At 38.7% G+C, this 14,740-nt stretch overlaps 1 protein-coding gene across 5 annotated transcripts in view; it reads right to left on the minus strand.

Annotated features, from left to right (window-relative positions):
* LOC120103733 (probable plastid-lipid-associated protein 12, chloroplastic) overlaps nt 1–14,510 on the minus strand; it is a 30,434-nt gene extending 15,924 nt beyond the window's left edge. For 2 of the 5 annotated variants that reach the window (XR_005509749.1, XM_039121948.1), the window contains exons 1-7: nt 14,133–14,507; nt 13,892–13,945; nt 11,273–11,347; nt 5,596–5,715; nt 3,390–3,581; nt 3,144–3,227; nt 2,958–3,050 (exon numbers count right to left, since the gene is read on the minus strand). Coding sequence is in view for 3 of the 5 variants with exons in the window: in XM_039121948.1 (XP_038977876.1) it covers nt 2,958–3,050; nt 3,144–3,227; nt 3,390–3,581; nt 5,596–5,715; nt 11,273–11,347; nt 13,892–13,945; nt 14,133–14,492 (978 nt within the window). In the remaining 2 variants the exon portion in view is untranslated. Of the gene's footprint in view, nt 1–2,957; nt 3,051–3,143; nt 3,228–3,389; nt 3,582–5,595; nt 5,716–11,272; nt 11,348–13,891; nt 13,946–14,132 lie in introns of all 5 variants that reach the window. The other 3 variants (XR_005509750.1, XM_039121949.1, XM_039121950.1) reach the window with 3 other exon arrangements.
* Between the last annotated feature and the right edge of the window lie 230 nt (nt 14,511–14,740).

Genomic DNA, 14,740 nt, shown 5'->3' on the forward strand with positions numbered 1-14,740 from the left:
TTGGATGACTGATTGCCCAGATTGTCTCACGATACTAGCAGTGATGATAGTTAAAGCAACGATGCATCTAGGGGCCATGGAGGTAGTGGTGCACATAGCACGATAGTATATGACTCACAACTCTAGGATATTTGATTCTTCGGTAAGTTCCAGTTCACTCATACCACACAGGATAGAAACCATGGTGCACGATCAGGTAGAGCCTGCAAGAATATCATCGCATACAGGCAAGATCTGCCAAACCGATACCGAGACACGAATTATTAGCATGCTAGAAATAAAATAATTAGTAAGATATTGCATACTAGAAGAAGCAACATAAAATATTCTAAAATCAATTAGTGATATACAAAATATAAAATGATACAATCAATTACATATATTTAAAGTACTACATATATACCACTATCTAAAATTTAGTCAAGTAAAGATATCTCTCGTAGATATCCAAATCATTAGCATAATCAGGAGGCACATCAGCCTACCATTCTAATCAAGCAGCCACAGTCTTATATGCTCATCCCATTAGGAACGTACTCTAGCTTATAATTAGTCTCGAATCTTTCACTGAAACTCTAACTCTGCGAGGTGTCCTCTGATTGATAATATGGTTGTGGATGGGTTAGATCCTCTTTGAATCATCAAATTCAGCGCACTTTTTGGCCTAGGAGGTTTGAAAAATATTTGAAGGAATGCCTGGGAAGGCTCGGGAAGCCTTCTCAGGCCTTCCCACTAGTTAAAAACAAAGGGGGAAGGGAGAACCAGTTCCAAGTGGTTTTGAGTGGTTCGAGGCCAGTTCCGAATTCCATCGTCGAACCGACCCGGTCCCGCACCGGTTCGACACAATATGGCACAAACTGGACCTGGTTTAGCAGACCATGCATACAAAAGATAGACCCTTCAAGATCATTTGGGCCATGATACTGTCGTAGATGACATCACACAAAGTAGGATCCTTGGATACATCTGGATCCAAATCATACACTAGATGCCATCCCATACAGCTAGGCTATGACCAGCATGGATCTGGTTCATTTGAGATATCGTATTTGAGTGGGTACTATCCTTCACAATCTCAAGAAACTCATGGATCAGATTTAGCTGCCACCGATGATGCATCTGGCGGCCAGTAATAATAATAGTTTGAGGGACGATGCATTTGGTGCCCAGCAATAACGTCGGAACCGCATGAGTTCACCGGGGTGGAGCACGGTCCGCCAAAATCGGCATAGGTTAGGTGCTATTGATGGAACATGGTAAGCCCATCTTTCTCCGATGCCCTTCACTTCACTTACCTTACAGAGGAGTTAGTTATATCCCTATGATCAACTCCGCAAATATCGATCGAAACTTGAACCCTTGTATAGGTATGCCATTTTAGAAAGCACAACAATAACAAATCGAGCGACGATGCATTTGGTGGCCAGAGAGGTAGTGGTGGATATGGCATGACAATATATGACTCACAGCCCAGGGTCTTCGATTCATGGTCAGTCCTAGTTTACTCATGCCACATAAGATAGGAACCATAATGCACAACCTAGTAGAGCTCGAAAGCATACCATTGCATATAAAAGATGGGCCTCTCATTTGAGACATAACACAACTATTTAGATGACCTCGCACATGGAATAGTGTTCCTGGATGCATCTAGACCCAAGTAGTATATTGGATCCTATTCTACATAGCTAGGCTATGACCCACATGAATATCCTTCATGCGAGGCATTGTATTTGAGTGGACTATAGCCTCAAGCAATTTACCGGTAACATTTCATTATCGCAATCTTCAGATGGCCAGTTTACAATTAGACAAAGGAACAGTATCATGGTAGCTATTCGGCAGGTGCGCATTATGGGATACAGGAATATGAAGTAGTCCTCTTGGAAGCTTAAGAGTAAAGTCCCAAGCCTGAACTATGATCATGATCATGACGTCTACAAGAGACATTGACACTCCATAAAATTTTAGATATTGATACATATTTTATACTTTAACTCCATTAAATCGACTCCATTTGTTATATTGTATGTATATTTACTTATAAATAATTTAATTGCACTTCAATTCCATTTCATGACTAAAAGACATCAAAAGATTCAAAACAAAGTCAAAATTACTAATTAAACAACCATAATCATCAAAATAATAAGTTAAAAAAGGATTAAAAATAAAAAATAGAAAAACAAAAATATAAAGAAAATGTCACACTGGTCAGATAACCCGTATGCTACCATGTATCATGTGTCGATACACTATTGAATCAGTGCCATATCGTACCGGTGGTTAAGTGGTAATGGCACCTGGTACTAGTTCGATGATTCTTAATTAAGATACATCAAAACAAAAAAAGATAAACTCCTCTCCTCTTCTCCCACCAAAAATAATATTCCAACATCCAAAAGTATCAAGACGGTATTCAAGAAGTATCCAAAAAATTTTCAAATGTATCTCCAAAGAATCCTGGCTAAGGTACGTCGTACCGGCACAAACTAGGCGATACAGGGCATAACGTACCGTACCAGTTCGGTACCGGTCACTCGGTATGTCTACCATACTGTACTGACACCGTGCTGGTGTGGCACCGGTACAGAATCCGGTACCGAGACAGCGAATCTTGATCCTAGTCATTTTTTTAAAAAAAAAGGAATGCTTATTTTAAGTATTAGGCACATATTTTGGCCATATCTAACGTGCATCAGTGTTTGATACATATTAAACATGGGATGGCAAGTTAAATAAAGTACCATGCTTCTTAGATGACATATAAGCTAAGCACATAATTTAAAATAATAGGCATGTGTGGATATTATTCACATTAATATGAAAACAAAAAATACATATATGCTTGTTTTCATGTGCATGCATTCATGCATCTATAAATTTATAAGTACATAAATAAAGAAAAATATAGCAAGATGGATATAGAGAACGGTTGCGCTTATATGAGAATAAACCTGTGAAGCCCACAGTAATTGCCATTCTCCCTCCATAGTTACTGATACATCTGCAACCTCTTTCGGATTCAAAGATACAAGTTCATCAATCACCTGCTAATAAGGCATGAATGATTAGATCAATACGATAGGTAAAACTCTATATGGAAGTCGCAATGTCTGATGTTCAAGTCCCTTAGGTTGCACCTCTGTTACTCCTGTCCCACCAGATATGGCTGATAGCAACCTTTGTCTTGGTTCGGTTTCCTTTTGCAGCACAAATGTGGTACCCTGCACTATAGGTTGTTGCAATTTTTAATAAAAATGGGACTGAAATATGACCGGTTCTTGACATGCACTTGTTCATCAAGGAAACAAAAATAAATGAATATGCCTCTTGTGACAAAGAAAGAATAATACACAGGGAAGTACGACAAATTATCACAAGGCTACCTTGTTCCCTCTTGAAATACGTATATTTCCATTATGGGATAAATATGTAGTGTCCAACCAACCCTTTGCTTCATCTCCAAGAAGCCTAAATGGCACAGGGTATGGAACCTTGAAAGGTAAGAATTTAAAGGAGAATGCTGCACGGTCAAATTGGAAAAGGATGCGTCTTCTATCTTTGATTTTTGCTGCTGCCTGGACAAACATGCCACATGATGTAAAGTCAACAGAAAAACACTTCAAAAATGGTCATGAATGGAGTGATGTATTTGTGACAATCAATACTTTTACCATAACTTTCTTCCAATTAACTGCTAGTGAAGCTGTAGCAAAAGCACATTTAACTGACTAAATACTTGAATATTCTTTCAATATAAAGGGAAGGTGTTAATTGTACGACATCTGGTTGGAGGGTTAGGGTCTGTGGACTCATTGTCAAAATGTTCTTCTTTTTTTTTCGTTACAGTAAAATGTTGCTTATTTATTAAACCATCATGCATATAGCTGAAACAAAATCAATGGTTATATTCATTTTAGATATTAATTGTGCATAGATCTATTCTGTACATGTACATAAATGGAACATATTGTGAATCAATGTCCGTCATACTAGTACTGGAACCCGTACGGGTCAACGGGCGGGTTGGTATGGTACTGGTTCAGTACTGCACCGACACACGGTATGCTTGGGTGAGCCGGTACCGACACACGGTACACTTGGGTGTGTCGGTTAGGTACCGACACACGGTGCACTTGGACGTGTCGGTTCTAACCGACGCCTAATTTTTTTTAAACTGGCATGCCCTTTTTTGTGAAGTTTTTCAAATTTGATAAATTAATAATCAATTTTTTTCAACTTTCTTAATGATTTTAAGTATAATTTAATATTTTTTGATATTTTCTGATGTTTTTATGATCCCGGTATAACCTAAATGATGCATTTTATTGTTTTAAAGCGATACACAACATAAAATGATTAGCAAGAGTTGCATGTTACAAAAAACATGAAATATTCTAAAATCTAGTGAGATAAAAAATATAAAATAATACAATCAATTACATAATTTAAAATACAACATATATATCGATATCTAAATCTCATCGAGTGGTGATGCCTCTCGTAGATATTTGGATCATTAGCATGGTCAGTAGGCCCATCAGCCCACCCCTCGATCCAAGCGGCATAACAACCTTGTATGTTCATCCCAAAAGGAATATGCTCTGGGTTATAAGTACTTTCAGATCTCTCGTTGAAGCTCTGGTTTTGAGAAGTATCTTCTAGCTAATAATACAGCGGTGGAGGAGCCCATCCAAATATGCTGGCAGTAAAATCCGACCCATTAGATGCTTCGGGCTCCATAGGGAGCAACCACCAGAAGAGGATCACTCAGCCGCACTATATCTATATCCGTATCCATATAGATCATATGCTGCCTATGGCTATAAGTAATAGGATTTAAAATGTTAATTTTGTTAGTGGTCATACGTAAATACGTAATGCATGTGAGATCGAGAGTAGGAGGGAAAAGATTATATAGTATTTGAGATGCGATTTAACTGATTGTCGTGATCTTGAGGGAAGGAAAGAATGGGTTTTGTGCAAGATCTTTCTTCTGACTTATTTGGGAGGAGGCACACTAACTTACGGTCAACACATTATCAAGAAGATGATTATGATCTAACAAATCAAGGTCAATGGGTATCCAATATTTTCCATCACCAAAATGCTTGCTAACCTAGTTAAATAACATTACAAAACCTCTGAATTGTCATATAAAACTAGCTTTAGTTGGGCAAACAGAGGGAAGAACCTAGCCAACAGATGGATCTTGAACTTGGTTAAACATGTTAGTGTTTGACTCTAAATTGAAAGAGGTGCAATTAACTCTGCATGGAAGGGAAGGGAAAACCTATCCCACTATTTCATCACTCAATTCACTACATAATCATACAATGTAATTACCCAATGCTAGTCTAGGCCCAAACAAAGTCATGCCAACCTAAGAAAGAACAGATTGGGTCCTACTTACTTTTGACTCAGATCTTGTACAACTAACTACCCCCATCAAAAATGACATCAGAATAGAGAGGCTATCTGTCAATGATATAAGAAACATGTAGACACTCAGATATACTCCTATCAAAAGTTTAGAAGCATTTTTCTACTAGAAGTTTGCAGATGATTTATTTATAATAAATATGGTCATACCTCTACTTTTAGCTCACCAATTGCATCTGAGAATTTCACAATGTTGGATACCCTTGGGTCATCTGTTCTAAGGTAAACCTCTTGAAAGATTTTGAAAAAGTCAACCCCGACAAATGTTCTCTGCAAAAAATGTAAAACATTAAGAGATTGGTAGGAAGAGGGTATGATTTTCAAAATGCAACATAAACTTACATTACTGATTTGAATTAATAATTGGATAATCAAGCTAAGAGAATTACTCAATCTTAGTAGAAGGATAAAGCTCGTACTTGAATCATATGAATCCTTCAAGTGAGATGTAAATCACTATTGCAGAACATTGCTACAAAATAGGAAGTAGCAAGGTTTAGAAAAAGCATATTCTTGACTACATATTATTATTCTTTCGTGGAAATTGTGGTAGAATTAATGGAAAAGGCAAAGGGTGTTTAGCTGGAAAAAAATTCTTTTGTTAGAGTCAAGATTCGCCGAACTGGTACTAGGACTGTTATCGGTTGGCTGCCGAAACGATACAATAAGGGTCCATATCGTGCCATTCTGAGAGCAAACCATTATGCTTTTTCTGCTATTTTTGAACTGAAGCTGGTAAATGGTTTGCTGACTTCGCTGTAGCAAGTCGGCAAACCATTTGCCGACTTTATTTAAAAAATAACAAAAATAATAAAAGATCTCCTATTTTGTTTCGAAATAGGGATTCCTATTTCAAAAAGAAACAGGGAGGGCTTGGAAGACCTCTCTTTCTCTTTTCGAACGACGGGGGAGTCTCTCTTGACCCCTCTCTACCCACTTCCCTCTCCTCTCTCTCACTCCCCACCTCCCTCTCCCTCTCTCTCCCTTCCTCCCTCAACCTCTCCCCCTCGTGCCCCGGATTTCTCGAACCGAGGGGTAGAACTGTCTCAATCCACCCCCAGTACAGCTCAGTACACCCCGAATTGGGTAGTTCGGAATGGTACCACGGGCTTCATCTAGTAATAATACTTACAATATGAAATCTAGGTTGAGGCTAGGGTGTGTTGTGGGACTTACATTTCCAGACCTTACTTGAATTGATCTGCTTTGGTATTAAAGTCTATCAAACACCTAAACTCTCACACCTTTTGAGATTGATAATCAGCTTCTACCCAGCGAGAGGCCCAAATGATAGGTGATAACATGTTTGAACATTTGTAGATGATAACAAAGGGTACTTTCAAAGAAAAATTTGCACGAAATAGCCCCCTTCCAACATATTTTCAGATTTACAAAATAGTGGGTTTTTTTTCTGGTTTTGCAAAAGGGGTCCTCTGACTTATTTTCTAAATTGTTTAACCCCTGCTCATGTGGCACCCCTCATTTCTCACTCGCCGAACGAGAAGGTAAGCGCCAGCTGGGCTTATGAATTATGGCCTTTGAAAAACCATGCTATACATTTCTAAAAAGTTAAAGGCAGCTACCTACATATCCAATGGCTAAAAAGATAAAAGAAAGGACAGAAATACAGAATAGTTTCCACATCCAAGTTACATATTGTCCATCTCTCTGTTTCTCCATTTGCCACTCTCTTTGCTGGTTCTCCTTCCTTTGTCTCTTATCTCTCTTTCGGTACTGAAGAGACCCTACACTCTAAAGTTTTCGCTTCTTCATACGAAATAAATCAACCCAGTAGCCAAAGACAGAGCACATCTCCCCACGAGGAGGATCCATGATATTAGTTATGACTGATCCTATTGTTAAGGAAGAAGACTCTGTGCATCACGCAGAAGACCATGTTAGAGGCATGCATGTTTCCCCTTTTCAACAAACCAGAACATGCTGCAAATTCTGGTTTTGATTATGCATATGCTTCTCTTGCTTTCCCCAATTTTGCATTTGTTTATAAACCCCAATATGACAATTTGTTGCACACCCTCAATGTCAGCATCCTTGCACATCCTGATTTCGTGTTTTGTTGCATGGCAGAATCCTTGCCCACCCCTATTTTTGACAAGCTTTTGCACATTTCATATTTCAAGTCTCTTCATGCACACCCATTTCAACCAGCACTTTCATATACGGTACTAGTGGATTTCGCAATTTCTTAAACACTTCCAAATTCAGGGTCGATTAGGCACAACTGTAGACATATCAACTTCCAATTTGGACTGTAGTTCTTGCTCATTTGTAATTTTAGCTGCACAGGTAACCTCCATGTTGCTCAACCCTCAATGGCTCAATTCTTTATCGTATCGGAGCATCTCTATAGTATAACTCCTGCAACCGTCAAGTCTTCTTGTGCAACTATCTAGTATATATGCATAATTTTCTAAGAACTACTTAACAAGCTATTTAATTCTCCAATGAAATTGCACAACTCTCTAGTATAACTACATAGCTCTACAGTGGATTTCTACATCTCTCTTGTATACTTGCATAACTCTACAGTATCACTGCATAACTCACTATTGTAGATGTGCAAGTTACTAGTATAACCGTGCAAGCTCAATCATGTTTATTTTTTACTTTCTCATCCATTGATACCACCTCATCGAAGCAAAACTAGAAAGAAGGCCTTGGCCCTTGTGTGTCTTGGAGGAGCAAGTGGAGAAAAGAAAAGGCGATGGAACTTGAGAAAAGAAGACCATCAAGCAAGAACAAGGGAAGAATAAAGACCACAAGAAAAGCTATAACACTAGCATGTCACAAACAAAGACAAGCAAAAGAAGGCTTATGAGGTCAAGAAGAAACAGCCTTTAAATCTTATTATTAACTTGTATTGATATGTCAAAAAGTTCTATAAGATTTTTTTGTGATGACACCAAGAAAGAAAATGCCTTATTTGCAACCACTTTCCGTAAGTGGCAAAACATCGGGTATTTAGGTAGATTTTGAACTTCCCAAACATGATTCAAGACCACCTCTAATGGTCTTCTTAGTAGGAATCTGTGTAAGCAAAACTAGTTTTTCTTCAAGAACTGGGGTCCTTTCACCTTCAGTAGTGCCAGCACCATGTTAGGACTACTACTATGAGACCAACCAGCATAACTGACTGAGCTTGAGGTTAAGCCTTATATCACATGTATCTCAAGAAACTTGAAAGAATTGGTTCAGAAGATCATATGATCAACTATGGCAAAGAAACTTGTCGAGCATGATGATCTAGAGTCCTTGGAGGGCTTTGTGAAAATTCCGTTTGTCTTTTGTTCTTTCTTCAATAGTTAGACAGTTGGACTACCGTCTAGGTGGTCTTTCAGACTTGACAAAAGTCCAATAAAGCATTGGACAACACTGCTGGCCAAGTGTTTTCCACATTCCAGAAGTTCCTCATCCATAGCATCCCTATCCACTCCTTGAAGGTGAAGATAAGGAACCTCATTCAGGCAATAACTAAGATTGAATACTAAATGGATTTAACTTTGTACTATATTGTGTAGCACTTTCTTTTGATCAAAGTAGTCCAAGGTTAACAGACTGTTTGTATAAAATATGGTTCTATGAGGTCATAGTATTTATAGGATCCTTCGGTCCCAGGTGTTTCACCTCACATCTACCTATAGATTGGGTTGATGCATATCCACCAGGATATATTACCCCCTTTCTCCCCCACCCCGCATCCCCTAGTCTCCACCAACTAAGATCATGACCACTAGAAGGTTGAAAGGTGGACATCCATGATATAGTCAACATTGCACGACAGACCACCACTAGAAGGTTGAAAGGTGGACATCCATGATATAGGCAACATTGCACGACAGCACCATAAACATGAAGAAAAAAAGACACTAAAATTACATAATGACTTCATAAATCTGCGCAAGTTTTACCATTCTGTAAATGAAATATTACAAATCTATGCAATTGAATGAAAATTGATGCTTAATGTCTGGAATATTTTTGCTCGCCTTTGTGCATCGAACAAACTTATAAAGTTGGGATTAAAATTGTGTATTTTTATCTAAGAATGTGTGTGTTCTTTTTTATACGAAACACATAGCACTTCTAGTGGAATACCATTGAATGTGCACAAAAACAAGTAAACTGTTACAATTTAATTGACCAAGCCTGCAAGTTTTAATATGAAACCTCATAGTTTCACCAATCTTGCGCAAGGCATGATACCATATAAAGTAATATAATGCTTCTGTTGACTGTCTTAATTATCACCATAGTCACCATCCATCAGTCCCCATATGTCATCAATGGCGGCCCAGCAGACAAGCTCTTTTAAGTCAGGAATTAAGAAGATTGAACAAGAAGTTAGAAGTTCTTTTAGGCCATATTTGAACACCACATTCAACAACATTCATAGATTGAGAGAAAAGAATGCAGGCTGCAAGGTGAAATTGAGGAGCTTGAACTCAAAACTTGGAGAGGCACAGTGAAAGCAGGCCAACAGCAAAAACCAACCAACACTCCTAGGAAGTCCACCAAATTAAAGTGCAAAAAATAATTCTGCATATATCCTCTACTATCCCAACATGATAGATGGAAAAAGTTGGAGAAGAGACTCATCTAAGCATTCAAAGATAGATGATCTCCAAAAAGAGAGTGGAGTGAAGAGATGCATAGAGGGTTGATGAACCTGAGCTTCCAATATTGGGGGTGTCATGAAGTACCTGCTGTACCTTAGCAATATGGTATAATATTCTACTGACACACGATATGCCTCTTGGTGCTGGCATTGCAAAAATGAGGTCATGTACCATGTTTTGGTATTGATCAGCATGGAGTTACCGGTACCTTTTTGGTATGGCATGGTATGGCTAGTACAAACCATACACACTGGCACTTAAAATCCTGCTAGTTAGTCACATGGTGCATTGGCTTGTGGTTATGCATCCAAAATAATAGAACTATAATAAGCAAAGGTAGTGGTAAGCGGGTCTGCAATTTCATTAGAAAACTTAATATTTGCCATATTGATCGGTACCGTACCAAAATACCGTACCATACTGGTACCAAATAGGTACACAGTCTCATACTGTACCGACATTCAGTACATCTCGCCATCTCATAGTGTATAGTGTATCGACACTGTAATAAGATGGTATCGGTATGGGGTCTGGTACCAAAACAGCAGACCTTGCCTCTAGCATGCACCTTTCAGAATGTTAGAATAGAGTATATATTAAAATTAACCTATAAATGGTCAGGAAGTATGGATGCTTCCTACCCTATTTTTCTCATTAAAGGATTATTACTCAACAAAGTCATTATAAGGAAGAGATATTCAGCTAATAGCCTAACACTGCCTCCTTTTTCTCCTGTCTGATAAGTTAGACATTGCAGATATCATGTAGTCCAAGTGCATAAGGGTCATGCAATAAAAGAATAAATAATCAACTTCCATCCACTATGAAGAGTAATCTTTAAGTCAAACAAACTTTGCATCAAATTGTGGATCAAAGTATGATTTATCAATGGCTAAGAGTGTTTGATGACTGCTCTCCACCTGATGTGAACACCCTAAGTTAGTCTCAAATTTCTGGCCAAGCAGCTAGCAAACTTAAGAGAGACAAAAATCCCACTACAGTATTTTGCTAGTATTGACATCAAAGTTTCAGGCATTGGATATGGAAAAATTCATAAATGAAAGGACAGGTGTTCAATCTAATTTTTTACTTTAACCACTTCAATGAATGGCAACTTTATTTAGAGAAAATAAACAATAGTGATTTCACAAAAAATTACACCTCCATATGTATACGTTATGACATCTTACTTGTATTGGGGATGCTGTTCCAGGTCTTGTAGTGAAGATCAGTTGCCAGCAACCTTCAATCAGACTGGAACTTGTCTGCATAAAATTCATACATATGTTGCAGTTACATGCTTCATAATGCATAAAAAGGAAAGGACATTACCCAGTTATAGTCCCAGCAACCTAGAGTTCTAGGAGGGGCAATCTAGAGATGGGCCTAAGCTTTGGCATTTTTTTCCCAAAGTGGCTGCCCTAGGGCTCGAACTCATGCCATCATGCCTGTCAGTCCAAGCCTTCGGCCACTAAACAAAGCAATGGCCCCTATCCTTTATAATATATATTTTATCAAAATTTATGACTGTCAGCATACACTATTTATAGCTACAAGCACAAGAATAGCCATCTCTCCTTATTTCAAGTCATAACAATACACAGGGTCATTACAATATACAGGGTTTGCATCAAAGAAGTACCAATGCTAAAATTTCAAAAGAATATGATCACCTAAGGAAGGAAAGATAGTGGAAAATGAATCTGTCTCTAGCCACTGAGTTCCATTGAAACAATTCTATTAACTGTTTCATCCATCTTCACTTAAACTTCCTTATTCTTTATACAAAAAAGTCCTTGTGCACCACCACAGATCCTATCTTCCTTCGCTTATTTATGAGAGACATGCAATCAATCAAGTTGGAGGTTTAAGAGAGTCTTCACCATGGTTGTGTCCTTTACATGGAAACCAGAGGCCGAGGACTATATCTTACAGCACTTCATCGTATCATTCGATATCTTAAAGGCACAGTGGGTCGTGGTTTGTTCTTTCCTTCAGATTCTTCCCTTGCTTACAGCCTTTTGCAGATGCATATCATGTGGGCTGTCTCGATACTACGTGTTCTACCACTGGTTGTTGTGTTTTCTTAGATTCATAGCCAATTTCTTGGAAATGTAAGAAGCAGGATTGAGTTGCTAAGTCTTTTACTGAAGTTGCATATCGATCTATGTCATCTGTTATTTGGCATCGTCAACTTCTTATGAAATATGGTGTGTCGTACCAACCAATACCTCTTTATGTGGATAATACGAGTGCCATTCGAGTTGCTCCTAATCCTGTGCACCATGAACGCACAAAACACATAGAGGTGGACTATCATTATATTCAAGAACTTGTAAAAGATAAAAATCTCGATCTTTCTTCATGTATCCTTTCATGATCAAATTGCAGATCTCTTCACCAAATCTATGACATAGGCTCGTCATGCTTATTTAGTTGGCAAATTGATGCTTGTTGATCCCCAACATCAATTTGGGGGGGATGTGAAAGGAAGACTAACTCTTGATTTGGTGATCATCATAAAAATCATGGTCAATACTACATAATATGTATAGTTGATGATACATTCCATTTATAGCTGATTGCATATATCATATATAGCTGATTGCATATATCATGCATAGAGGATTGCATATACTATGTATAGCGGATTGCATATATCATGTATAGCTGATTGTATATACCATATATAGAAGATTGCATATATCATATATAGATAACAAGATATGTATATATAGGGGTCCTTACCCTCGTGAATATGCAACAAGTTTCTCTCTTCAAAACTCTCCCTTTGTTATCCCTCTCTCTGTTCTCTTCTTGTTAATACTAAAGTTTTGACAAAATTATCAAACATAAGCATCTTATGCTCTAAATTAAACACAAATACACATGCATATGCTCATATTTATGCATTATGTGGATGCATGAGCATAGGCACAACACAAATTCTGATCTCCATGCATGCTATCACCCAAGGTTCGCCGTACCGGTACCGAATCCCGTACCGGTGCCGCACTAGTATAGGCGTACCGAGTGTCGGTAGGGTACGGTATGCGGTACGCCAGGCGTACCGACATTGGTGTACCGATATCGGTACCCATCGGTACGGGTATGGTATGCTTGGTACCGACCGGTACCGATCGGTACAGCGAACCTTGCTATCACCTAATTGTCATCCATGGACAATATGAGCATTTTATAGCTTGAAATGAAACTTTTCCACTATCCAATAGTCGAAGCAAATTTGAACTGACAAATGCCAAATCTTGATGCAAGAGCAAAGGAGATTCAGAGCTCAAAGTGCTTTTCATAGGTGAAAAAATCAAGAAGCTAACTATGCCTTCATGGTTTGGAATATCAGCCTGTGTCTGAATATCAGGCATCTTGAGCCTCGAGTTCTTCAATTTCACTTGAGCCCATGTTGGCCTGTTAGAAACTGCTAGAATTATCATAACTACTGCTGTTCTACATAATTAGCATAAATTTCGCAGCCAACACTGCATGAATGCAATCATAACAAGTAGGAATCAAACACTTGTAGCATTTTAATTTTACCCTCATAGATCATTGTATATTATAGCATAACCAATCAACTTCCTCTAGCAATGTTCTTCAAATCAATAGATGATCTTTTACATTAGAAATCAACCAACATATCAACAAGCATGTGCATTTCTAAGACTACCTATATTTGGGCATGCAAAGGTAAATTGTGATGCCATAGTTATACAGGAAAACAAAGAGAACATATCCATAAACTTATAACAAAAACCAAGTTTTTTATGCATTCAGTGAATAGAGAGGCTCACAGGTTCAGGAAGACCTTGCAGACTCTCCAGGGTTTGCACGGCACGCTCGACATCCTGTGAAATTTACAACATTAAACTTAATGACATAATAATCGAAGACCATGACAAAAGAAATCTCCAAGAAGACTGCAAGCTTTGAAGTTAAAACACCAAATAGAAACAGAATCCAAACTGTCCATTTGATTGAAATCAGCTGGAAATCCTCAAGAAATTGGGAAAAGAGACAATAGAGAGGCAGTGCCTGGAGCTGCTGGGGAGAAGCGGCGCGGCCTCTACCCTGTATCCCGAGAAGGGATTCGAGGAGGACAGCTTCGGGCTCGGTGAAGGAGAGCTGCTGCTCGCCTTCGAGCAGAGAAGACGAGATGGGACGTAGGTATGGTCTCCTCCGGTGGGCTTTTGGGAAGAGATTGCGGGGTCTTGGAGCTGACGGCGGGAACGGGGTGGAGAGGCGGTAAGAGGGCAGAGGAAGGCCAAGCGTTACAGCTCCGGCGGCCATCTCAGGGGACTTGTTTGGCTTTGTTCCTCCGGGTGTGGTGAATGAGCTTTGGGAAACGAAAGGGTCTGAGGGCAACGCCCGGGATCGACACAGCCGGTTCCACATGCAGCAAACATGGTTGGGAACCGTTATCAGCTGTGTGGCCTGGGATCTGATGTTTTGTTAAGAACACAAAGCTTGTTGACAATATTTTTTTTATCTTTTTTATCACAAGACTATGAGATTTTATGTATTGGTAACATCTTTGATATCATAATATTATTTTAATTAATAATGCATAATTATAATTGATATGCTTCAGATCCGACCTTTGCTGACATCATCTGAACCAACTAATGGTAACTCACCACGTG

This window comes from Phoenix dactylifera, unplaced genomic scaffold (assembly GCF_009389715.1).
Source record: "Phoenix dactylifera cultivar Barhee BC4 unplaced genomic scaffold, palm_55x_up_171113_PBpolish2nd_filt_p 001295F, whole genome shotgun sequence".
Taxonomy (NCBI): Eukaryota; Viridiplantae; Streptophyta; class Magnoliopsida; order Arecales; family Arecaceae; genus Phoenix; species Phoenix dactylifera.